Source organism: Athalia rosae, chromosome 6, assembly GCF_917208135.1.
Source record: "Athalia rosae chromosome 6, iyAthRosa1.1, whole genome shotgun sequence".
NCBI lineage: Eukaryota > Metazoa > Arthropoda > Insecta > Hymenoptera > Athaliidae > Athalia > Athalia rosae.
In genome coordinates, this window is record NC_064031.1 from 5,351,177 (window position 1) to 5,377,395 (window position 26,219).

Sequence of the window (26,219 nt, forward strand, 5' to 3'; positions counted from 1 at the left end):
TTAATTTTACTTCATTTTTATTATTTATTCGTAATAATATTTACTCATTTGTTTATACCTATTCAGTTAGGTAATTTGTTGTTTATTTCATTTCATTTATTTATAGTACGTGTTGACAGCTACACGTTCATCTACGCATTCATTCATATTACAGTACCATTCTTTCGTTTACTAAACCAATCATCACAAATTGTTAATTCTTTTTTTTTTTTTTTTTTTTTCTTTTGTTTTTGTTGTTTTATCTCCAATTTTTTGTCACAATCACTCGAATATATAGTTGCAAACACGTGCGTTGCTTGAGCCCCACTATTACCTATTTTTATTTCTCTCTCTTCATTTTTCTCCCGCGCGCATTCAACTTTTCTCCGGTATTACGTTACAATTCCCCTTCATAATTCGGTTACGAGAAGTATATTAATTAATCGTACGCAAAGACTCGCTATCCTGAGGCTAGCTTCAAATAAAAATTCTTTTACATCACCGCGAGTTTGGCAAGTTGGGCAAATTGTACTACTACGATACACGTATAAATATATTGTATGTATAGTAGGTATGTAGTGCTGTTATCGTGCTACGTTATCTAATTGGTATGTCAATTTCAATTATAATAAATATATATCTATCATATAATACATAAGATCGGTGTTCGAAGTATGCGTAAGTATGCCGTGAATAACGAATTGATTAGGAGTTAATTAGTCGTACTTTCTCGTGTCTCCGTACGACCGTCAAAATATGGCAAAAAGAAAACCTTGTGCATGATATGAGTATGAGGGTAATATCGATTATCAATAAGAATAATGGTAAAAAATTTGCCCGATAAATTTTTTGTCAATTTTAAAGCCGCAAGAGGAATATTTCTCACTTGAAGCTGGTGGACGGCGTCCGAATTGTTGTAACAATTAATAAAAATAATCTTAAAGACAGAAAAAAACACTGCGATCATCAGCCTTCGAAATAATCGTCGCCAATCAAATTATCAACCGATCTAATGATGAATAGGTGTCACATGTGAATAGGTGATTTGAAAAAATTTGTACGTTTTTCCTATAATGCGTGAATAAATTAGTTTTGCAACACAATACAGGTTATAATTATGTAATTATATGAGTGTTCGTTTTTTTGTATCCCAATTATTCGTTCGGTATTGTGGAATTTTTATTTTCTAATTTATTGATATCAGTTGGTTTTTTTTTCATTCATTCAAATTTACGTATATCTCGTCTATTCGTATTCCTATTCGTTATGATAATGATAATCATAATAATGGTAATAATAATAATAATAATAATAATAATAATAATAATAATAATAATAATAATAATAATAATAATAATAATATCTACTCACTGTATCTGGATTGCGCGGCGTACATAATCATTACAATAATTTGATGCATAATTAACAGTTCTCTGCATTGTCGCATCACGTCGTTATATAATAACTACTACCATGATAATTACACGCGCCACTGATTAACACGACATAACATCAAACGTAACTAGTAACAATAATTATCCGTCATAATTATAGTTATGAAGCTTTCTACAAATACTCGATCTGATCACCTCGAATTTTTTAATTTATTTTAAATTTTTCCTCTCTTCCGTCGATTTTCTTGTCCACTTTTTTTGTTCCTTTTCTTTCCTTCTTTTTAATATAGATATACATGTATACTATGTAAGATTACTTAACTCGTAACGCATCAATTGCCGTATACATATCTGCCGCGGGTTGATTAATAATTATGTTATTATTAATATTACGTTATATAATAATAATTGTTATTATTATTACATGCGTGATCACACTTTTTGACGTTTAACAGCGTTCCGCACGTACAATTTGTTGTTGTTGTTTTTCTTGCTTTCTGTATTTTTTTTTTTTTTTTTTCATTAATACCAACTCAATTCTTCTCTTTCATTTTTTTTTTCTTTTTCTTTTTCTTCAACTTTATTAATTAATTCAAAATTATATATGAAGTTACACGCAGTATATATTGTATATATAACTGAGAATACTCGGAACGGAACTGATATAGGTACAATATACGCACATAGGTATCGTTATTATTAATATTATTATTCTCATTATTATTACGATTATAATGATCACTATGATTAATTATTATTGTTATGGTTGCCATTATTAATATCATTAATTTATCAATATTATTATCGTTATTGTTGTTATTATCGTTATTATTATTATTATTATTATTATTATACACGTGCATAATGTAGGTATATATGTATATATAGATCAAGTATATATAGTTTTGAACTTATTATGATATTATTATATATATTATGTATGCACATTATATGCAGATTTGTAGTTAATTGAATAAATTTGAATTTAATTATTATCATCATTATCATTGTTGTTATTATTAGACTTTTAATCCAATTTTGGAAATAGGCTTTGCGTTTATAAATCTTGGTAATATATTTTTCAGCTTGATTTTAATCAGATTCTATAAGTATTCCCAGAATTACGTTATGATACCTTGAAGCAATCATGTTGTGTTTAATGGGTGTATCGTTTATACGGTTTAACTGTTCCATTGTATATTATCCTGCGGATGAAAGTTTTCTTCCAGCCTGCGCGGAGTTTCTTCAACTCCTTAATTATCATTCGTTAATTATACATATGAGATTGAGTAGATCGGGTGTACGTGGGTAACCTCGTGAGTAACGCGGTAGCAATGCGATGATAAACGGGGGCTTCTTCATATTGTAACGCGGGAGCGTTTCTCGTTTTTTTTTTCGTCATTTCATCGAAATCTCGTGTTCATCAATTACGTACGGATATTCGTGTGTATATATGTATATATAGCGTAACCAAATGCTTTGATTAATTTACGTAATCGCTATTATTATCATTATCATATATTTATATACACATACAATGTAATTACCTCTAGGTATATAATATAGTTACGGTTTAGTTGCGTTGAGTTGGGACGTCTATTTAGAGCTGCACTGCGTACGTTATATGGTATATACCTATATATAATATATGATTCTTCAACTATGTGTACAGTCCGTAAATACATACTAGGTAGGTACGTATATATTTATATACACAATATCATTACGTAACAGTAACTATCTCTCCACCTGTATTTTATGTATGTATGTATGTAATATGTATACCTTAACTTACGCTAACTTCAGAGCACGATACAACAAATTTTTTATCATCCATATATATATATGCATGTATAATAATAATAATATTTATATATATATATATGTATATATATGCAGTACTTATCAATTTTAATAATATATACCTATATATATGCTTCAATACGGTATAATAATTTTATTATTCACTAATTATCAGCATAATTTAGATTCCATATGTATATCATGTCAAAGAAACATCCGTCAGTAAATTTAACGTCTTTAGAATCATAAATATAGGGGGACGCCGGGCAATATGGGGTACGCGAGGAATCTGTGAGAAAGAACGTGGAAAAAATGTTGAATTCAAAATGATGTTTGAGGTCTTTCTCGATCAATGTAAAAAAATGTTTACGAAATTTTTTAGGTACCCCATTCCGCCCCGCTGTCTCAATATATATGTGTGTTAATTAAGTACCTCATTATTTGTTTTTTTCAAGTAGAAACAAGAAAATTACTACTCAGTTTTGTCTGAGTGGGAAATTTAGTTTTTTTCATTGATTTGTGTTTTTCCTCAATTGACTTTCGATTAATCAATACGTATTTAACGATTCATTCGACTGAAGTAGATCACAGTGACATTGACACGACATATATATTATGAATGTCCTTTGTACGAACGTTATAGAATCCAAAGTAATCTGCTTTGATGAACGAACAAAAATGATAGTAATAATTTATAATATATGTAATATACAATATAATTCGAAATGTATAATTTACTTTTTTTTTCTGCATTTCAAAAGATTACTATATTTAATGATTACGAACAATAGACTTCGTCATATCTATAATGGAAATGTCTACCCTGACACCAAATTACGTATTTAATGAACTAAGAGTGATATACTCGTCCAGTTATTATTTTTTCTTCTTTTTTCTTTCGTTCTTCGTTCGTTTTGTTTTTCTATTTCTCACCAGCACGTCGATGTCTGACATTGAGATTTCAGTATTACGGAACATGTGAGTCGAAGAATTGTAACCTTTTTTCGTTTTTTTTTTGTATTATTACTGCTCAACTTGCAAGGTGCAAGATGGAGACAATCGATCGATTTTAAAAGTGTTCGTATCAAGGGATGCGTGTCATTTTTTAAATTTGTTCCTTCGGATCTGTCGAGGGTATAAAAAAGTGTATGACATCGTATTAAATGTACACGTACGTATAATATATGTTAAAAGTACGAGACGAGGATAGGGCTAGATTATAAATAAAGAAAACTATAAAGTTTTAACGTAACTTGAACACAATAAAATTCTCGATAATTTATCATACAAAAAATCAACACAGTGTATCTACGAACGCGATGCGACAACCGCGGCAGGTGAATCCAAGTACTACAGAGAGAAACGGAAAAAGAGGAATAGAGAAACGTTTTTTTTTTTTTTTAAATGATTTTGTGGAAATTAAGTTATTTTGTTTAACGGTTTTCGTGGTATCGCGGGGAAGAGTACCTATTTAGGGTCGTCGAGGAGATTTCTTTCTTATTTTTTGTTTTTCTATTCGTTTTTTGGTTACTAGCACGCGATGTGCGGTGGAGGGACTCGTAAACGTTGCATATAATTAATTGCGACGTTAAATTGAGAAATCGTAACACGTGATTATAAATAATCGTTGAAAAAAACTTCGATCATTTTTTTCTTTTTTTCTCTCACAACCTCAAAATTCCCGGAGACAACGCGCGTTCATTTCCTCCCTTTCAAAATTTGAACGAGAAATACAAAGAGAAGAGTAGCTACAACTAATATTACATACAGGCTGTAAACAGCCGTACAGCGTATGCCTGTTTTTTTTATTTTTTGTTACATTTTTTTAATTGCACGTTTACGTCATAATCGTTTTTAATCTAATAACGTATAAAATTATCAAACAGAACTGCCGTAAAAAAAAAAAAAGAAAAAAACAGCGAATCAGATTCAAAGAAAAAAAAAATATAAAGGTAAAAACAACAACAGGGAACAAACGTAATAATGTTTAAAAAGAAAAATTTCAATCAATCGAAGAAGTAGACGAAGTTTTCTTTCTCTTTTTTCTTCAAATCCTGTTGAAAGTTTTTCTTCTTTTTTTTCTTTAACATTTAGTTATACTCGATATAGTCGGTTTTTCTTCGGCTGGACACGTGGGGAAGAAATGTGAATTATACAAATACATATAGTTGGACATTTCGAGGCGTACCTATAAGCCACTTGATCCATACTCACTTGGGTTAGTGTGTGTGTGGGTGTACGCTGCACGCACGTAGTTGTCGGTTTATATATATATGTATATAATTTTATACAATATAGGTACACCACCATGTACGTTTGCATTAATACACGCTATACGAGAACGAGACAAGACCTTACGCACTTAGGCAACACTTATATTACACATACCTAGTTAATTCTCAAGTCGTCGAAGCGTTAAAACGTTCTCGTATATTCAACATGTAACGTATTTAGGTATGTATTGTGTGAGTATGAACAATTTCTTCAGTTTTTCCTTTTCTTATCATATATCTTTTTTTTGTTGTTTTTTTTTTCTTTTCACATACATCGCGAAGAATACGTCGAACAACCGGCTGCGTATCGTACGTTATTATATAGTGTTAAATAAAGTCTGCAGCACAATTATTATAGCGGTAGCAATTAGAGCTTTTGGTCAGCTAAATATTACGTCGAACTTTTTAAATTCTTCGTTAGAATATTATTATTCGGTGGCTGATAGTATCGTGACGTATCCGATTTACAAAATACATTCTAGGGGATCAGTCAGACACCGGACCTTTAAATATTATAATTGTTATTTATTTGGACCGGCCAGGTAAGTACGTAGTTGTGGGTGTAAATTTGTTTTTTTTTTCTGTTTTCTGTTTTTTTTTTTTTAGTTTTTTCGCTTTTTTTTTAAGCCTTCCTTTTCCTTTCCTTTTCTTCCACTCGTCGGTAACGCGCGTGTCTACAATATCAAATCATTTTCATAATCATAATCTCCGAAATTTCTCTTCATCCTCGACATCGTCGCGGTCGTCATCGTCGTCGTATTCGTGTCCTATGAAAACGAAATGAATAAATCTCGCTGACTCGCGGTCATTTCGGCAACCGCGTCGCGGTACTCCAGCTTCTATGTCGGAACCTTACTAACCGCCTTTAGTAGATCGCTCTGAGCTTTGTCGAGACCGCTGACGTGATGCTGTTGATGTTGAAGGGCGTTCTGTTGCTCCTGTTGCATTTTCGCCTGTTTCTCTTGCTGTTGTTGTTTCATCCTGTCCTGTTCCTCTCTCTCGCGTCTCGCCTGTTCGTTTATCTCTTTGACGGCCCTCAACTCCTTTTTCAATTTCATCCGCCGATTTTGAAACCATATTTTTATCTGTCTTTCCGTAAGACACAACGCGTGAGCGATTTCGATTCGTCGCCTCCTCGTGAGGTAATGGTTAAAGTGAAATTCCTTCTCGAGTTCCAATGTCTGGAACCGCGTGTAGGTCTGTCTACCTCTGCGTCGCGGGCAACCGTTCGGACCTGAAAGAAACCGTGGAAAAGAACATTGAACATTTTTTACGGAATTTTTACCGCTCGTGGAAGTGGGGAAAAATTGAACCAAGCGCTGCGAGACATTCGATCGATCGAATCACATCAATTTCTCCGATGTAATTCTCAGTTCTACGGAGGATCGGAATTTCGCAATTTCTCGATCATGTGTTTCGATTTTTCCCTATTCGTTCCTCTTTATTCGTTTTTACGATAAAGCGAATCGAGGCGCGTTTTGCCCGGCCGTGGATATAGCCACCGGGGTTCTTTTTACCTGCGATGCCAGACGGAAACCGGTGCGTGGTTCGTTCGTGGTGTATATAAGTATGTATATAGCCACTGCGGCAATGCGTTATACGGTTAGACATGTTTACGAGCTAGGACGTAATTTTTCAACTGTATTCGAATCAATTCTCAAGATCTAACCGTGTGGCGACGTATCGAGCGCGCGGGAAAGCGGATACGAAAAAAAGAGCGTACCTACCAACCTATACACCGCGCGCCGTACTTTTTTCGGTCGCAGCAAACTTAATTCATTAAAATTTTATTTCGTGCGGGGTGTACACGTGGGTATATACATACACAACAGCCGAACAATTACCTCCGTCGTCTATAGAAATAAGCTAGAAAATAGTAATCAAATTACATATGTACACCTATATGCGCCCACTGTATATGTACACACGTTATATATTTCGGTACGAACACGAATGGTATTTCATGTCGTATATACACGCTAATTACTTTCTCAGAGATACTTGAAATTTACGACTTTCATTTATCAAATAACAAATCTTTGGATACGCTTGGCTCGTATATAGCTCGACTCTCCTGCAGAGATCTGTATCGAATACGTTTCTTTCATTTTCATTTTTTCTTCCGTTTTTTTTTGTTTTTTTTGTTTCTTATTTTTTATTCTTCCAAAAAATAATATTACGCCACAGAATCAAGCTGCCTCTGTAACGGCGATGTAACTAGGTAGAACAAAAGAGACTGAAAAGGAAAAAAAAAAAATAATAACGTTCGTAGACGTAAACTGCAGAAAAATGAGAGAGAGAGAGAGAGCGAGAGAGAGTTGAAAAGTTCCGAAGAAAGACGCTTTGTCGTCAAGCTTTAGCCATGCGGTTCGGATTTCCACTTACGCGGTACAGCGCCTCAACTTTTTCCATTTCTCAACCGGTGTCCACCATTCTCGTGGAGACGAAAAAAAAATTTCTTTTCGTTTTTTCGTTTTCTTTTTTTTTTTTCCACCATTTTTTAGCTCTCCTTTCGTTTTGCTCTCTCTCGCCCCCTCACTTTCTATACGTCTTCTAACAAAAGGGTAATTTCGGATGGTCGCTTTATTGCAGGGGTTGAGGAGCAGTAAAAAAAATATAAAAAAAGTAGAGAAAAAAAAGATCGGAAAAAAAGAAAGGAATAGGAAAGGGCAAAAAGAAAGTTTTCCCAAAATTCGTTGCGAAAGTTATCCCTTATTATACGACGACTGTCCTGCGGGACAACTATAAGAATAAGAACCCTTTCCGAAAATACACCATAAGGATCTACGGTACGTGTATATATATCTCAGGGTAAGTACCGACAAAAAACTCGACTCGCTGCAGACTTTCTCCGCAGGAGTTAAAGTCATAAATGCCATCGTGGCATGCGCCTCTACAGACTGACCGGCTAGAAATTTTTTTTCAATCCCCACTCCCACCTCCGCCCTTTTTTCTTGTACTTTTTTTCTTACGATGTCGGGTATAGGTACCCAAAATTTATCCGCTTTTCGTCGAATTGTATTATAAAATCAAGTGTGAGGTAAACACTTGCCTCCGAAAAATTTTGACTGGTATAAGATGAGATTGATAAGAGAAAAAATTGCGAAAAAAGTGGGCAAAGCGAAGGGCACCTTTCAAAGTAAACGCGATTTGCATGAATGCTACAGACGCGGTAAACGGCGAGGGATGAGCCCTTAGCTCCTAGACTTCAAAATTGAAAAATGGATTCCAGGACAATATTGTTAGCTTTTGAGACGGTGTGATTTGAATCTATCCTATGAAACCGAATCAGCCCTACGTAGAAATTAGTAGGAATAGTAAGTAATGGAATTCATAAAAATGTATCGTACGAAGGTACAGGAAAAGGTAACTTTGGCACAAGGATACGAATTAGATATGGTCGCGTCGACGCGCCAGCCTGGCGGCGCCGTGACAAGCATGCGGCACAATCCTATTTTTTCTTCTTCTTCTTCTTCTTCTTCTTCTTCTTTGCCTCGAGTTTCGTTCGCATGCGTAATTCTCGTACGTTCGTACATCGCAATGTTTGTACTATTGGGGCTGGAAATACGTCGATGGTACACCAGAGACGCGACTCTCACCCGATTTTATACACCTGGCAAAACGTGTGCGTATCTACGCACGTGTACGTACGTACGGTGTGTTCCGTGTGCGTGCACACGTTAATACCGTAATCGTAAATACCCGTGTACACATGGGGGTATATAGGTAGGTACCCTGCAGCCTATAACTCGCTTGGCGCTAACTCAACCGATGCGGAGACGTTGCCTAGCAGGTCTTTTCTATAACTTATCGCGTAGTCGCGTACCTATTCGCGAGAGTCGCTATATATTTGCAGGGTTCGCGGTACGTTTAAATATTTCCACGCTATTCAACTATGAGCGTGGAGGGTGAAAAGGAAATGCAAAATACTAGTTTGCGAAACGGTTTTTATTATACCCTATATATATATATATATACCGATAACCCACGGCGGTCGATTTTTTTTTTTCTATTCTATATACCGTGCAGATATTTCTTATATAGTCTCCTTAATGGGTATGTTAATTGGAATACCTGTGTGTTCGAGTCGACGGATAGCGGTGTACAAAAAATGAATGCACCGTATAAATGTGCCTCGCAATAATTTTCTACGATATTAACGATTATTTAGCGAAGCGCGGCTTCGTGTATCAATTCAGACCGCGGCGATTTTCGAGGAAGTTATGATTACCGTATTCAAGCGATAATCAGTTTTGTATAGAAAATATGGACAAATTATTAGAATCTATCCGTACATGTACTTTGCATTGAAATAATCGACGATCGGTATCCCAAGTTGACGAAATACGTTTACTAAAATCTCCTATAACTATCGACTTTACGTCTACGTAATATAAATGTGACGCTAATGGGGCATAAACTTCCGGTATCTAACCGCTTGTGTGCAGTTGTAGTGAATATACATGTATAGTATAAGTTGGTGCATTACTACCTCTGAAATCGATGTAAAAAAAAGGTTATTTCACAGAACACGACGTACCCCAAGACGTCTTATTTTATACCTGCGGAAGAACGCTACCACTTTTCTGATCGAATGGATACGAATAGATAATTCTCGGCTCGCGAACATTCCCTCTTTTTTAGCGACCGGTGTTCGATCATCGAGCGCGGATCCCGCGTCATTTTTTTTTCTCCCCAGTTCTCTCAACGATCGTAACACACACGTGTATACCGAGATGCGAGTGAACTGGAATCAGGAGAACTCTGTACGGTTCCCAAAAAAAAAAAAAAAAAAAATAGAAATAAAAAGAAAATAGAGTCCTGCCGCAGAGTTTTGTTTTCGACACTTCGAGCATGCGGAAACTCGAACGGCAGACGTATAGCTTCGAAAATCGAGGGAAATCATGCGAGGAGGAAGAAGACAACAAGGAAACGCGAAAGCGGAGGAGAACTGTCTGCTCTCTCCTTATTCAGCTACTACGGAATGCGAAGAACGCCGATATTGAATTCAACATGGCCGTTCTCGTGGTCCTCAACGTGGCGTTCGTCGGGCTCCTCGGAGTACCGTGTGCGTGCGGTAAAGGTGATATGGTACGATGTGGAATGGGGTGGAATGGGGTGGTATTTCCCCCCCCCCCCCCTCCCACCCTCGAGTTTCCACGTGTATATATAGGTATGCCGCACGTACATACGTACGTACGTACGTACGTACAGCCCTCGTCGAACGAACGAAACCAAACCAAACCTCGCAGTAGGGTGGCGAGGGGCGGGTGCGGCGGTCGGTAGTCGGCCGGCAAAACTCCGAAGGGAGGAGAGAACGAACCCGGAGCAACGGTTACCAAGGCAACTACCGGGAGGGGGCGACCATTTCATCCTGCTGACGGCAGGCGTCAGAGGGGTGGCCGCTATACGTTAGCTCCCGAGCCACCCGGGGTATACGGCCGAGACCTGCACGCCACCCACGCCAGGACCCATAAATATATCCGAAGATATCAAGGTGCGCGCTGCGCCCGCTATCAAAAATAAATTCGACGAAATTAGCCTAATGCGAGATTTATTTAGATATCTGCTCTCTCTCCCCTCCCCCTCACCGTCACCCTCCCGCCGCTTCGTCGCTCGGTTTCTCTTCCCTCGCGCCTCGACCGAGTCGATTTTCCAGGGGATGATCGCGACGCTCCCTTTGCCGGAGCTGTTGACCCTGTGCGCTAAGCGAACGAGTGGGGGTTTCGCAGTGCCACGAGGTGTACGCCGTTGCAAGTCTCTCTCTGTGCAGGCAAAATTCACGTGCTGCAGATGCCCGCGTATACATACGTATATGTATATAGTTATACTATACACGTAACGTTATAAGAGCTCGGCGAGTTTAGTTATGGGTTTAGTTATTGGGCTTATATATTACGCGAACGCGGTACGAGATGATCCACCCCGAAGAAATATATTGTTATGTATATACACATATATATACATACATACGTATGTATATTTCAAGTGTAATCGGCGACGAGGAAAATTGCCTTTTAGGTATACCTTATGTGGTTGGGGAGAAAATTACGCTAGCAATCATCTCACAGTTTCACATACGCGCGACGTACGAATGTTTGCCGAATATTCCTTTCGGAACATATATACAGATACAACCTGTACAAGTGTACTCGGGTATACGATACGATACGATATGGTACAGTGTCGCGCTACGGTCGTTCGTCTCATCCCCCCGGCGCTCGCTGTACGGTTATCGTTGTGATTTTCTTTAACCGAGCGTTAAAAGTCGAGACACGTAAATCGGCCTCCGGAGTTTCCAAGGAGATGGTTGATCGAGCTGAAGATATTACACGAAATTTGGGGAAGAGTAAGATTCGCGTCAAGGGAGCGAAGCGGACGAATGGAGAGAGAGAGAGAAAATCATCCAGAGTTTCAACCGTCATTTATTCATCCCTTGTATATTCTTATACGGTATTTTTTTTAGTTGGCAAAAATTTTTCTGACCACGTCGCCGTCACCCTATTCCGCAGTACATGATAACATACAGCGTGCAGACGCGTCGTCCCGCGGTAATTCGCGCTCGGGACTATTTAGCATTTTGCCTCCGGAGATTTAAGCTCGTCGGAGTTACGGTTGACAGAGGGGCTGCGGGGGGGGGGTGTCGGAATCGGCGAGCGGCAGGGGATATGAACGTCGGCGGGAAGCTCGCGGAGAGGGGCGAACGGTGGCGGAGGGAAAATAGCGTCGAACGGGGGCGGACGCGGCGCGCTGCGGAGGCATGTAGCGGTGGAGTGGTGTGGCCTGCGCCTAATTGCGGCCATATATTAAGTTTAATATCTGCTTTCCGTTCTCGCGCGAACGCTGCGGCGGCGGTGGTGGTGGTGGTGGTGGTACGGCTGCCGCGGCGGGGGTTGCGAAAGAGGCGCACCCCCCCGATATTGGGGAAGTTTGCCAGGCTGCGTGCCTCTCTGGCGCGAATCTCCCCGTTTCCACCGACCCCGGCCCTCCCCCCCTCACCCTTCGATCGGCCGGTCCTCCGACCCTTTCCGAGGGAACCCCTCCGCGAGTTCGGGAGGCTCGGGCGAGCCAAGATATCTCGAACCGGCAATAAATCGCGACGCTACGGTTAACGTCGGAGTCAGCCCTCCTATCTCTCCTCCTCCACCCTCCCGTCCGTACCTCCGCTACTTCCCTCTTCACTTTTCGCTCTTCACTCTCCGTATCCCGCACCCCTCGTTCTTCTCTCTACCCCCTTGAAAAACCCCTCGCCTATGTATATAGCTGTACTCACGTTCGCAGACATAAAGGCACTCTCAATGCCGCATTGAAAACAGCTTTTCTTCGCTCATCCCCCGAACACCCACCCACCCCCCTCCTTCGGTTTCACCCCGACAAGACGCCGCCGCACCCCCCCGTCGGCTCTCGACTCGATACTTTCGATTCTAAAACGCCCCAATCTCCGATACAACTATACACGTAAGATTTGCTCGGATGTTCGAACAGCTGGGATCATCCGTAGGTATACACCGAGTTTCACACCCCTCGGAATTAAGTCACATCGCGTGCCTCGCGTCTACGGATTTTGAGAAGATTCTGGAATTATTCAGTTAAATTAGATTGTAAGGAAAGTCTGAGTCTCGGTCTCTTCGAGATTCAGACATTTTTACCCCATTCGTTATATTTACCAACTTCCGTTTCTGCAGTTTCGGTTTATTTTCAAGACCGGTCGTTCGACTGTATAGGTGGTGCAAAATATCGGGAGTTGATCCGCAGTTGGGATTGATGGAAAAACTTGTCACATTTTGTGCGATCGATTTTACCGTCACGCCTTATGATCCACATAAGGAACAATAATTGAGTCTAGGAGTATTTTAATTCGGATCTAACAATCCGTCGAGATTATACCGGGTGTGTAATAAAACACGACTGTCCAGCTACCCTTCGATCGGAGCACGGTTACACGTAGGCATCGGTCACATATGAACCGCTGGGTATATCTATGTATATATATACAGAGTTCGGATAACATCAACCCGGATATAAAGTTGAATAGCGTACGGAATATGAGAATGAAATAAATCTATATGGTCCTAAATAGTTTCCGATTGGCTGTAAATCGAATCCCGTTGACCTATTTATTGAGCGAAAATAAGAGAGGGGTATAAGAAGGAGAAAAATTAGACGGAAGGTATATCCGGGGGCGACAGATTGTCTCCGGGAAATTGAATTCCTCGTTTTCTCCCGCAGTGTAATGGATATCGGGGAAAAATCTTCTCTGCGGTTTCAACACAGGGAAGAAAAGAACCTCCGGTATTGCACGGACGATATGATAATCGGGAAATGGCACGCGATCCGAATTGACGCTAGCGCGACGTCAACTCGGCGACTAAATTTCAACGATCGCCCCCGGCGTGTATGGAGTACCACGGCGCGGTGCAGTTGACTATAAAGTACACGTTACCCACTCGCCGACCTAAAACTGAAACCGAAAAGGAAACGTAAGCGGTGGCAAAGGTATGTATAAAGGTAGTAGGTTATAACAGGCGATGCGAAAGGACACTCGTAAATCTTTACCGCTGCGATTAAATGTCAACTACGCGCCTTCCGCTCTGCCTGTACACTTTTCTCATATCGGAGTCTATCTATCTACACAGAAACTACGAGTCGATGCACGAGAAAAAAACCAACAGATCAACCAACGTTCAATGTCACATTCGAACTAATGGAATCGATGATATACATGAAGGATTCATTCAATACCGAAGAGTGTTTCTTGGTTTTTTGTTGTTGTTTTTTTTTTCTCATTTCTTAACACTCTAAAACGGAGAATGGTAACCCTGCGACCCGATTCGTCTTCAATGTTCTCAAGTGCGGCCCCCGAAAAAAAAAAAAAATCTCGCTGCAGTTTCCAACATGGAAGTTTGAGTCGGCGTAAAATTCTATCAGATTTGCTCGTCGTCCGGAGCTCGGTGTTTCGTATCGGCGTAGGATTTCAGTATTTCAAATCACATCTTCGTTCTGCGAGAGCGTGTCGCTAAATTGAGCCGTTACATGCGCAGGATATTTATAACTATTGTAGACGCGATGATGCGGCTGCAGCAGTTCCAGCGTCACCGTCCGCGTACGGAAGAAGGGGATATTTCTGAATAAGCTGGAATTTATTCAAATTGCGAAAGTCTTGCCGAGACGCCGGGACAGCGACGAGAACAACAAAGGGTTCAGTGTAAAAAGAGATGAGACGAAAGGGAAGGGAATAGATAACGGAAAATGTGTATATATATATAGGTATATATAACACTGTAGAACTAGGAAGTGCAGTCTTACCGATGTTACAGCGATGTCGTAGAAGTTATCGGCCTCGCGGCACCGCCTCTTCTTACCGTTTTACCTACTAGCCAACCTCCCCAACAGCCTCCCCTTCCATCAGCGGTGCGTAAAGAGCGAGATACCGAAGAGCGAAGCTCACGTATAATCGGCCGTGTAGGCGTGCGCGAACGTTTCACCTTCCATTATAGAGTAGGAAAGAGATTAGCGGGGACTGACTGACTGACTGTGAGTGTGTTCGGTGTACGGTTCACCTTTCACGGTTTACGGTTCAACGGCGAATGAACTTGTCGACGACCTTTCGCTCCCTACACATTTTCGGTTTGTACGAGCGTGAATTGGCCATTTTTCCTTACGATTTTACTCACTCTCTCCGTCTATCTATCTATCTCCTCATCTCGCTTAACGTTAATTAGACGTCAACATTCGCCAATTATTTCTTATTGTTTTTAAGGCGATCTATAAACCCTTCGTCGAATGTACCATGGAATGATATTTGTCCACTTCGAACGAACTCGTTAATGGGAGAATCATACCGTCGGTCGTACGATCGTTCGAACGACTCGAATGCGTTTGTTTTATCCACACGTACCTATTTGGATCAATGATCGTTTTGATCGGGATCAACTGCAGATACACTAAACAAATCAATCGACGACGGTCGCTTATATGCATCCACCGAACCGTCGAACATATTTCTATTCAATTGATCCCGATTACGTCCGCCAAGTGACTTACAATGTCACCATTTCTGTTTTTTTTTCTTCTCTCTTCTTCTTCTTCTTCTTCTTCTTTTTACGTGCTTTATGTAGATAGATCGATGCGTTCGACGTTTTACGGGCGATAGATAACGGTTTTATTATACAGCTAATTGAATGAGATATATTACACGTCTCGCCGCGCCGCGCACTGCACCGTGTGTGTGTGTGTGACTAAAAGCTGATGTTGCGGTGCTTTAGCGGTGGCAAGAATTTTATCTCTGAGATTAAACCAAGTTTAATGTTCTCCTCGAGCCCTCTCTTGGCTAAGAGCTAAGTACCCGTATACATACGACTTCGCCGGAATGGATTTATCAAATTCTTCTTCTCTCTAGCGCCCGCCTCGCTTCGATTTATCCGTTCCTCGATATTGTCGTCGATTTTTCATCGATATATACATTTCACGACTCAGCCAACGGTACAAAAGTCTGTAGCGGAAATTGGGTTTTACCTGAAGTGTATGAAGCTTTTCGATGAACGTTTTTGAATCGAAAAAAAAAAAGAACGGTCAATCCGTACGTGAATTCGTTAAAATCCGAACTACCGAAAAAACAAAAAGTTTATCGGTGGAGATTTTGAAAAACTGTAACCCAATGTCCCGAATGACGACGTCGCCGGGCTTGACGGCGTAAAATGGTTCGAAAAAACGTGATAAAAAAAAAATTGAAAAATATTCGGTCTCCCCATTTAACGGAGGATTTTATTTGTTTCCGTTCGGAAACATCCACCAGTATAATTTCTCCGCGAGTAAAACACGATTCGATGGCAGTATATGTGCGCGAGGGGTGGTTCGCAGGTGTATATATAGAAATATACGTACATACCTATCTATGTATCGGACCCATATATATTTGTCACCCGCGTTTCTGCCCACCGGTAACGTCGAGTGGGCTTATGTGGGCTCTAAGGATCTAGACTTTAGTACGAGAAAGAGAGAGAATAGAAAAAAGAAAAAAAAACAAAAAAAATAAAAAGCACCGTTGTTGTCAGAGGGGGCTGAAGACGGTGAAGAAGAAGAGTAAAAAAATAAAAAATCGAGAGAGAAAGAAAGAACTCGAAAGAGAGAGAGAGAGAGAGAGAGAGAGAGAGAGGGAGAGAGAAGGTGCAGAGGGTGAACGGAGAGCCGAGCGTCCATCACGCCTCGCAATAGACTTAAATCCTGATTGGTTGGACAGCTCATTCCCCGCCCGTGTTGTCCGGGTACGCGGTGGTGTGCGTACCCTATACCACGGAATAAAAGGATACCGACGAGGATGGATAGCGCGGGCGAAAGAAAAAAGAGAGAGAGGAGGGGCACGCGGGCTCTGGGGTACGAGGATAGCTTAAAGGGGGGGATGGATACCCGGAGACCGGGAAGCTAGGAGAACGAGAAAGCCTTCCATTGTTCCCAGCGGTATCCGACGCCATCCAACGCCATCCATAAGGGTGCGTCCTATTATCCGGCGTGTATCTCACGGCGATACGGAGACGCGAGAGAAAATGAATCGCCGTCCATGAATGTAATACCGACACACTCGCGCATTAGGTAGGTACTACCGACACGTAGACGTAGAACCACGTTATCCGCATATATATGTATGTGTACGGAGAACATTATCTATTCGCATTCTTTCGATCCGTAGACCAGAATCAATGATGGCTAATCAACTCAATTGTTCCGCCCCCCACCCCCTCCGAAATATGCAGTTGTCCGTAAGTTTCCATCTCCGAGAGACGTGTTTTAATTACTCGGTCTGCATTTTTGTGAAAAATGAAGGGGTAAAATATATTCCATTCTTACGAAAGAAAAAGAAAAAGAAAAAAAGCACGATTCCAGAGCTTGTGTATCCTGAAAATTATAATGAGAATTCGAGTGCCGCTAGTCTTCTTAATTAGTATATAATATTCTATACACATAATTAGACTCCTCGTACATACTGCGCTTGTGTCTCAAATTTCTCTGTAATAAATTGTAGCACATGTATAATAAATAGTAAAAAGAAACTGCGGCGCGGCAAGATTGATCCAGCCAAGACGGTCACGTGTTATACCTATATATACGTATTTAACTTACGGCGGGGATTGAACGAAGGAATGAATGAATGCGTTCTTTGTTCCTCCTCCGCACCGATGCATCGAGGTATGTATATATATTATATATATATGGATATATACTATAGGTGAATCGACGTACACGAACGAGTTCGTCATAATTGCTCAATAGCATGAGAGCGCGGGGGTGTATGAAACCGGGCGTAGAACGAAGAGAGAAAAAAGTTGAAAGAAAAAAATAGAAAAAAAAAACAGGAAAATGACGGACGACGAGGATGTAACGAGGGCTCAACTGACTCGAGAAATAAACAGAGAGGTGGTGGTGGTGGTGGGGGGATATTAATGATATCACGACGGGGGATCTTCGAAGCCTCTGCGAGAAAGTATAGGTATCGTGTGTATACTGTACGCGATGCCGCGAGCGAAAAGAGAAAAAAAAAAAAAAAACAAATTTATCGTGTACGTCTATATAAAGCGAAAAGCAATCTGTAAAAGTGGAGTTCTGTATACCTTCACTTACGAATACATATGTATATACATATATGTATGTAGATATTATGTGTGTTTCGAAAGATATAGTTTATACGCGGGTATACGCATACCTATATTAAGGAAAATGGGCCTGTTGCAACAAAGTTCATAAATCGCGAGACTCTAGACGAGGGAAGAGGGGGGGGGGGGGGGGGGGGTTGAAGAAAATTGTTCAGCATCACGTGTCCATTGTCGGTCGACGAACAATCCCGATACAGACGTCGAGTATGTATTACATATGTATTCGGGTTATTGTGTGTATATAATATAGGTACGACTCGCGGCAGGATGCGAGATAATAATTTTTGAAGTAAATGTAATCTCGGAATAAAGGAGGGTGAGGGTGGGTGGGGGGGGGGGGGGGGTGGAGGGTGGCGCGTACGATTCGCCGGGGATTAGATTTTAATTTTAAAATAAAGGATGACATATTGAAATGACGACGGCGTTATCCAAACTTTAGTTATCCCTTCGCGGGGGGTTCGCACCCTTAATGTTTGCTTGTTATACATTAGAGTGGGTAGGCGGGGGGCGGCCTAGGTGTGTATAAAGTGTATTTTATAGAAGAACAACGGGAACGTATAACGAACCCCCCCGCCCCTGTTACGTACTCTCCCTCTTTTCTCACCGTCTGCTCGGGGGCAGCCCCCGGAGGGGAGAACGTAGTGGAAACACCGACGTCGGTAGCACCACCTTCTAATTACGGCCCTGCGCAACATTTTCCTCTCGGTCCCCCATATTGCCCGTCACCCTCCGCGTATCGTTACGTACAAATGCCACCATGCTGTTTTTCCTAATAAAAATCCTACGAGAATATGTAAAATACAGACAAAATGTCTCAATTCCAACACACCTAGGTTAATATCATATTGTAGCTACTGTATATAACAGGCAGGCCGTCGTTTGTATATATAAACTTAATAATTTATCGACGATTGCAATTTACGACTCACATTTTTCCATTATATGGTATAACTCGATTCGAAAAGAATTGTTGTCAAATTTCTTTTACTCTACTTCGTGAAACTACGTAAAAATACGAATGATCGTCGAAACTGAAATTCAAGAGCTAATAGTTCGTTATAATTGCTGCAACAAGATTGGACGCGATTTGGCCAAAAATTGATGACCGTGACGGAGAACGAAGGAGGCACAAAAAAGAGAAAAAAAAATGTTCAACGAACGTGGTATATATAATCAATGGGTCCGACAGATGCGGGGGCAGAGTTATACACCGCGGTGGCTGCCGCCGCAGCGGTAGGAGCCCGCAGCGGCAATTTGAGAATAAAAATACGAGAGAAAAAAAAACCGTGTAGATCGACTGCTGTTTCTCCGTAACAAGTTGGCAGTCCTTTACGGAGAGAATCCCGCTGTTCCTTCAGACAAATCAAGAACTGCGGCCGAGGTACCCCACGTACCCACCTCCTCCTCGACCCCCCCCCCTCCCCCGTCGCGGTAGTCGTGGTTGGCCTTATATTTCTTACCGGTCGTAATATCGCTATAGATATGCAGATGTGCAGATATATAACTTGACCTACCCCGCCCCTGACGAGTCACAACACACCTACGCGTGTGTAATTTTATACGGATATCCACCTCACATCGCAATCTGCGTATGGGGCATTCCACGTCAAAAAGAGGCGACTTTTTATACTGAAAATATGGTTCGGAATCGATGAAAATTTTTCGACGTAAATTTTACAGATGGATCAATTTGGTTCGAAGATTCAAATTTTCAAAATCAAAATATGCGAGAATTGGTATCCATAGACAAGCTTATTCAAGGACACTTTTCTCACGTATTTCGACCTCGGGAAATCCCATCAAAATATCTCTGATTTTTCACGAGACTCGTCAATGCGTCGAAAAAGTTTCATAGAGTTCGAAAAATATTTAGGAAAAAATGGGCGGAGTGGTCCACATCTGGGAGTTACAGAAATGAGAAATAGTGTGTTGAAAAAATGAAATTCGGCGCACCGGCGTATTTTCTCGTAAAGAAAACAACCGTTCCCTTATCTTCGTTCTGCTTTCTCCATCTTTTTGCTTTTCGTATTTTTTCTTTGATTTTTTTTCTTTTCTCTTTTGTTTCAGTTCTTATCTCGTTCAATGTCCATACACCTAAATTTTTTTCACCTCCTGGCGCGTTATTTGGCAAGCGATTTCCGCGAGCTATTGAAAGAAATATGTGGACTCTGGCAAGCAACCGCCAGAGGTGTACCGGAGGGGTACATACACGGGGTGAAGGAGAGTGTGCGGGGAACGGGGAAACGTACCGGGGTATCAACGGTGAGAAATGCCGCGACCCAACGTAACGTTTAATCAGGCCACGTTGCGGCTTTACGATATTGGTCGTCTCCGCACGCACCCAACCCAACCTCTACCGACTCCGCAGCTGTACCCTTCTTCCCTTCCCCTTCCCCTTTCACACCCCGCCGCCCTCTTTTTCAGGCAACCTTCCAGTCGAAAGCCCGTTTTATCCCAAAGACCCGCGTGCAGGACCCCCGATCCTCGAGGTCGAGGTGCCGGATCGCTAAGTGTATTTGCCGCCTATACCTTCCTATACATACGTACGTATCTATATGTAACGTACGTATGTATGTACATATGTACATCGATGTATACATATATATAGGTTATACATACGCGAACTCACTGCCATCCCGGAAGCAGAAAGTAACCCTTGAAGTACATATTGGCCGTACTATTACTGCGACCCATCAAAATGTCGCCGCTAATAACGTATGCGATATAGCGCAGTTACTCGAGGCGTTATATATATTCAATGATTCCGTGTGTATTCAGCGTTCAATTATTATTGTCAGGTCGCGAAAGTTTTTTGTCAGGGAGAAGCCGAAACAGCGAAAATGAAAAAAAAAAAGAAAAAAGCCAAAAAAGAACGACGGCGTTAAAAAAAAATGTAAACCGCGTCAGGATATATTTGCGTGTGTACGTATAATGTACCTGTACACGATGTTTTTTTTAACGAAGGGACGCGGGTCTTTTGTCTTTGTCACGTTTCCGCGCGCTAAAAGAAATAATTTGTTCGGTACACGGTGAACCGGGTTTCTTGTAAACATCACCGTTCACGTTAGTTTCCCTTTTCTGTACGGTTTTGGAAATTTGATCTCTGCGGAGAAATTGGCGTTCGAAGAAAGGAGGAAGAAAAAAAAATAAATAAAAAACAGAAATCAGAAACACTGGGATTTTCTCAACGTAGATACGACAATTAGAAATCGCTGGACGGTATGCGCGAATGGTTATCCGCAGAAAATGGTTCAAGTTCAGAGACACTTGTCACGAGAGGAAGTTTCTTTCGAGGCACGCGTTTAATCGGTAGCTGTACACGTGCCTCACAACGATCCGAAATGTGATCCGTGGTAGAAAATCAAGCAATTTATCAACGCTCGACTATACATCGGACGTAGTTATATGCCTTGTATAACCGATTAAATCGTCGTAATTAGGGAATAAAGAGTAGAGAAGGAGAAGGAATAGAAAATGGGGTATAAGTGGTTGAGGATTACAAGTCGACAACACGTTAGGGAAATAACGAAGAGGTGTAATTATGTTTGCTCGGGGTGACGGAGGACGGGGACGGGGCAGCTGTTTGATCGATATCAACTTTTTATATCCCGATAGAACGAATCGCTTTACTGGCGTTAGATGAATATGTCTATATACGTTCTCATACATCATCACAGAACGATTACGACGTACCCCAGACGCGTTGTTACATTTTTTTTTATTCCAATTTTTATTTTTCATTCTCTAGACACGAAATTTTACAACAGGAATTCAAAAATCACCTGCGCATCGTAATTGAGAAACGGACAGTTTTCTCATATGTTCTACTCTCCCTGCGTATTGTACATGTCGTTGAATCGACGATTTATCATACCCATGATAATATCCGCGGGGATTTATTAACGGAAAACGTGCGGCTGACGGCTGCACACTATCGCATCGAACCACAAGAATGTAATAATAAGATGTCGGTAATAAGGCGAAACTGTACTTTGTCGGTCGAACATATAATAAAAGTAGAAAGATAGAAAGGGGGCGGTGGCGGCGGCTATACGTAGGAACGAGTGAAAAAGAGGGAGGAAGAAAACTTGCGAGGGGGGGGGGGGGGGGGGGAGGAAATCGAGAAATAAATAAAGAAAAAGAAAAGAAAAGAAATGAAAAAAAAAAAAGAAATGGGCACGCGGTGGGGAAACTCCTTGCGGGAAACACCAGAAGCCCGCGCGGGGTGGAAAACCCGTCCGCGCGAGGGTCGCGTATATATATATATATATGTATAACGGACAAAGAGATTCTCCCCCTAACCACCCCTTGTACGCGGAGCGCCAGCAGCTTCTTCCTCAACGCATGCGCCGAACTACTTTGAGCTCGTAACGATTTGACTCCCGTTTCAACCAACCCCTCCCCCCACCCCCTTTCCCCCCCCCCCCCCGTCACCCACCACACGTAGCTTTACTATTATATCCCTCCGGTAGCCGTACGTATTATATACCTATATACGTATATGGGAATGTCGGTACTCGGCCACACGTAAGCCTCCCTCGCAAGACCTCCGTACGTCCTCGCGTACGTACGAATATACTCGAGTGTATACGTGTACACGTACACGTAGACGTACACGTATACGGAATCACCTCAGTTCGCTTCCCGCAGGAGCCCCCCGAGGATAGGAAAGGCAGGTGCAACTCGATGTGTGTATATAGGTATGATATAACCGGGTATACATCGCAGGAGGAGAAAGCTCCGAGTTTAAGGAGAAAAGCTGGGAATTGAGCCTTTACTTTTTATCGTCGGATAGAGTCGTGATAACCTATATGGAGAGGAGAAATACCACGAGGGTGGTTAAAGGATGTGAACGAGTTGCGATTTTTCGGTATATGCGAAACATGCACACGCGCCCTGCACTTTCGGGACGTATAAACTTCCCAATGTATAGAAGTTCATAAACGCGGGCTTCGTGGATTAGGTATTACCTACCACCGTTCGGGAATTATTTAAAATATTTTCGCAATATTTATTGCAACGCGTAGTTAACGCGCTATCGAATCGCGGGATGAGGTCATTCCGCGCCGTTAGTATCCACCCACCGGTATATGTATGTGCCCGCCGAACTTCGAAGACCGTAATAATATCGTGTGCAGTACGGGCGCAACAAAATTGCAACGGCGATACTCATTTGGCTCAATAAAAGATCACCGAAATAAAATTAAAAAAAAGACGACCGTATAAAACAAAGAAAGCGAAGAGACGATCCTCGTTTGTCCATGCGGTCGGTATCGCGAAATACCCGTATAGAGGTAATTTATCGACAACCAATTCTGCAGTCTCATGCATAATTTTTTTTGTTTTTTTTTTTTTGTTTTTCTACATCAGTTAACCTGTTATATTAGTCTCTCTTATTTTCGTTTACCCGAGAGAATTTCGTCGGTTGAGTTGCATAAATTTTTGGTCAATGGGGTTCGCGAGGTGGGTTGAAAATATCGGAAGTCGTTGGTGGCGGCGGCGGCGGTGTTGAAGGGGGGCGGGAGGGGGGGGGGGGGGGGGGGGGTGGCGTTATTTTCACCCAGTATATTACATGGAATTTCTTTCGTCACCGCAAGCGCAGCACGGAAGAGATAAGGGGTGGAAAATTGTACAGGTATACGCTGGTGTATATGTACTAATGCTTTCATTGCGGCCTTGGCAAACTCACGGTATCCCCATTAAAAGCTCGTGGCTCTTTGGGGAGACATCGAGAACTGGTTGGCAAACGTTAGCGCCGTTGTTTCGAAGCTACCGGGCGACGCCGCCTCGGTCCATGGGGGGTATAACAGAAACCACCACCACCACCATCACCGGCCGCAACCGTACCAATAGAGACCGGCTGTGTATCGAAGGAATGATATTACACGTACGTACGTACACGACGTATACAAATATAGGTATATACCCTGAGACGGTAGTAGCGCGCCGGATATTCCAACGCCCTGCGAAGCGCCCCTCTTAGCTACCGCAAGCCCCGACCCGCCAACCCATTCCGTATTGGCTATCTCGCGCCCGTAGATTACACGGATACCCCTGGGAGGCTGCGGACGTCGGGGGGGGGGGGGGGGGGGGGGGGGGAATTCGGGGGCTGGAAGAGGGTGAGAGAAAGGAGCACCGTTCACCCCGTACACGCTCTCCGATGCCCGTTCTACGTATAGCTAAAGGTCTATATCGCGCGCCGTCAAGCTCGCCGGAATTGCTCGTCGCCGTGTTATGCAAACGGCCGCATTTGTTACGATAGTGCTCGCCGGGGGGGCTGTAGCCTCCGCTACGCCACCTCCGACTCCCCCCCCTCTTCCAGCCCCTACCTAGCGCGAACTTAGACCCCGGCTATACGCGGTTGTACGCAAGAGTCGTCTCGCTCCGCGCTCCGATCGCGCTCGTCGTCACCTCCACCCTCCTCCACCACCCTCGCGAGAAAAAACAAAAAAACGAACCACGAAGCGAACGGACTGCACCTAACCAAGCTTGTTATTACGTCGCGTTCTACGGGACTCATTTATTCGACAACCGTGGGCGTTACAATGTACATGAGCCGATAAGATTTTTAGCCTCCTTTATCTCGATACGTCGCAAGATGTTCGATCAAGAGTAAAATCTGTATCGAATGGGGTGGTGAGCCGAGATCCAGATATTTAACGACCAGGACTTGCGATGGATTTTTCTTTTTTTTTGTCTCCTTTCGCTCCGCGGATAAGGGAGGGTGGGCGTCAGCAGGTATACGTACGAGGATGAGAAAAGTTTTGGGAATACTGTTTTGGAGGCGAACTGATTCGGTTAATTGGGTTCGAGTGGGACCCGCGCGAGGCAGAGGAAAGAGAAGGAAGAAAGAAAAAAAAAAAATGGAATCCGAGAAAGGAGGTGTTCGTTTTACTCGTCGATAGTTCAGGCGAATGAAATTCGTTCACCTTTTTTTCACAGGAAGATGGGGTTGCACGGGATCCGTGTGTGCGGTATATCCGACTGACGCGATATACCGCGGGCAACTCGAATTCATCCGTTCCAGACTAACAGGCTGTAGACACACCACGTACCGAGGAACAGCTGATATTAATTTCAGAGGTCGTCAACATCCCGCGATAAGGGGCAAAACAAACTTTGTTTGAAATAGTTCGGCGTGGATTAAAGCGACCGAGATGAGAATTAGAGAAAAGGAGAAGAGGAACACGACTTCGTCTGTACGGTAGTTGTATATACAGTATAGGTATACGGGCGTGTATGGTTTATCGCTGCAGCTACGGTATATGTATATAGCGATTCCTTTGACTCGAGCAGCTCCACGTGTCGCGCACTTCTAGTTACCTTATGGTATCGCGTTACGCGAATATCGCATTCAATAATATACCCACATCGTATATACATATATATATATCCAGTCGCCAAATATTCCGCTCACATTTCTCTCGTACGAATGGATCACCATTTTTCACACGGGGTGTATAGCGCGCGTCCCTGTCGCGGCTGCTGCACGAATAAAAGAAAAAAAAAAAAACGAATTTCGATCGGCCTATATGAATTAAACTATGTACATCATATCCGATGTGAATAACTAAAGATCGGATCCAGAGTAGGATACCAACGATATAAGCGAGGCACTCCGCAGTCTAAAGAGATTCGAGAAATAATTTCGATCTGTTTCAGTGGCACGAGGAGGACAACTCTATTTCCGAGTACCGCGCTACACATCCGTTCCAAGTTATGAAAAGTGGCCGATAAATCAAGTATATAAATTTTAGAATTAGCATAAAAACTATGTACGTATAGGTATACACAGTTCTCTGCATCAGCTGACGTTGATACGACGCTTCCGGTGCGTTTGATAAAAATAACAAAAAAAACAAAACTGAAATAAAGAGAATAAATAGAAAAAATTGTACCTACGCTTTTAAACGATCGGGAAGATTTATTCGTGGCCAGAATAAGAACGCGTAAGTCGCGTTTTCGAAACGACGACGCCGACCAGAACTATACGGGATTTATATTTCTATGGCTGAACTCGATAAGTTCCCTCTAATCGAAAGGAATATATGTATATATATCCTAACGGTATACCGAACGGATTTGAATTTATTACCTATTTTTTTTTTATTTTCATGTCTCAG

The 26,219-nt window shown here is 41.9% G+C and overlaps 2 protein-coding genes across 9 annotated transcripts in view; both read right to left on the reverse strand.

Annotated features, from left to right (window-relative positions):
• Window positions 1-26,219, reverse strand: part of LOC105692460 — a 196,977-nt gene that overhangs the window by 25,979 nt on the left and 144,779 nt on the right. The gene's annotated exons all lie outside the window — the stretch shown is intronic.
• Window positions 2,544-26,219, reverse strand: part of LOC105692450 (homeobox protein abdominal-A homolog) — a 36,847-nt gene continuing 13,171 nt past the window's right edge. For both annotated transcript variants that reach the window (XM_048657487.1, XM_048657488.1), the window contains exons 3-4: window positions 6,310-6,683; window positions 2,544-6,216 (exon numbers count right to left, since the gene is read on the reverse strand). In XM_048657487.1, coding sequence (XP_048513444.1) covers window positions 6,124-6,216; window positions 6,310-6,683 — 467 coding nt within the window. In that variant the 3' untranslated portion in view covers window positions 2,544-6,123. The remainder of the gene's footprint in view (window positions 6,217-6,309; window positions 6,684-26,219) is intronic.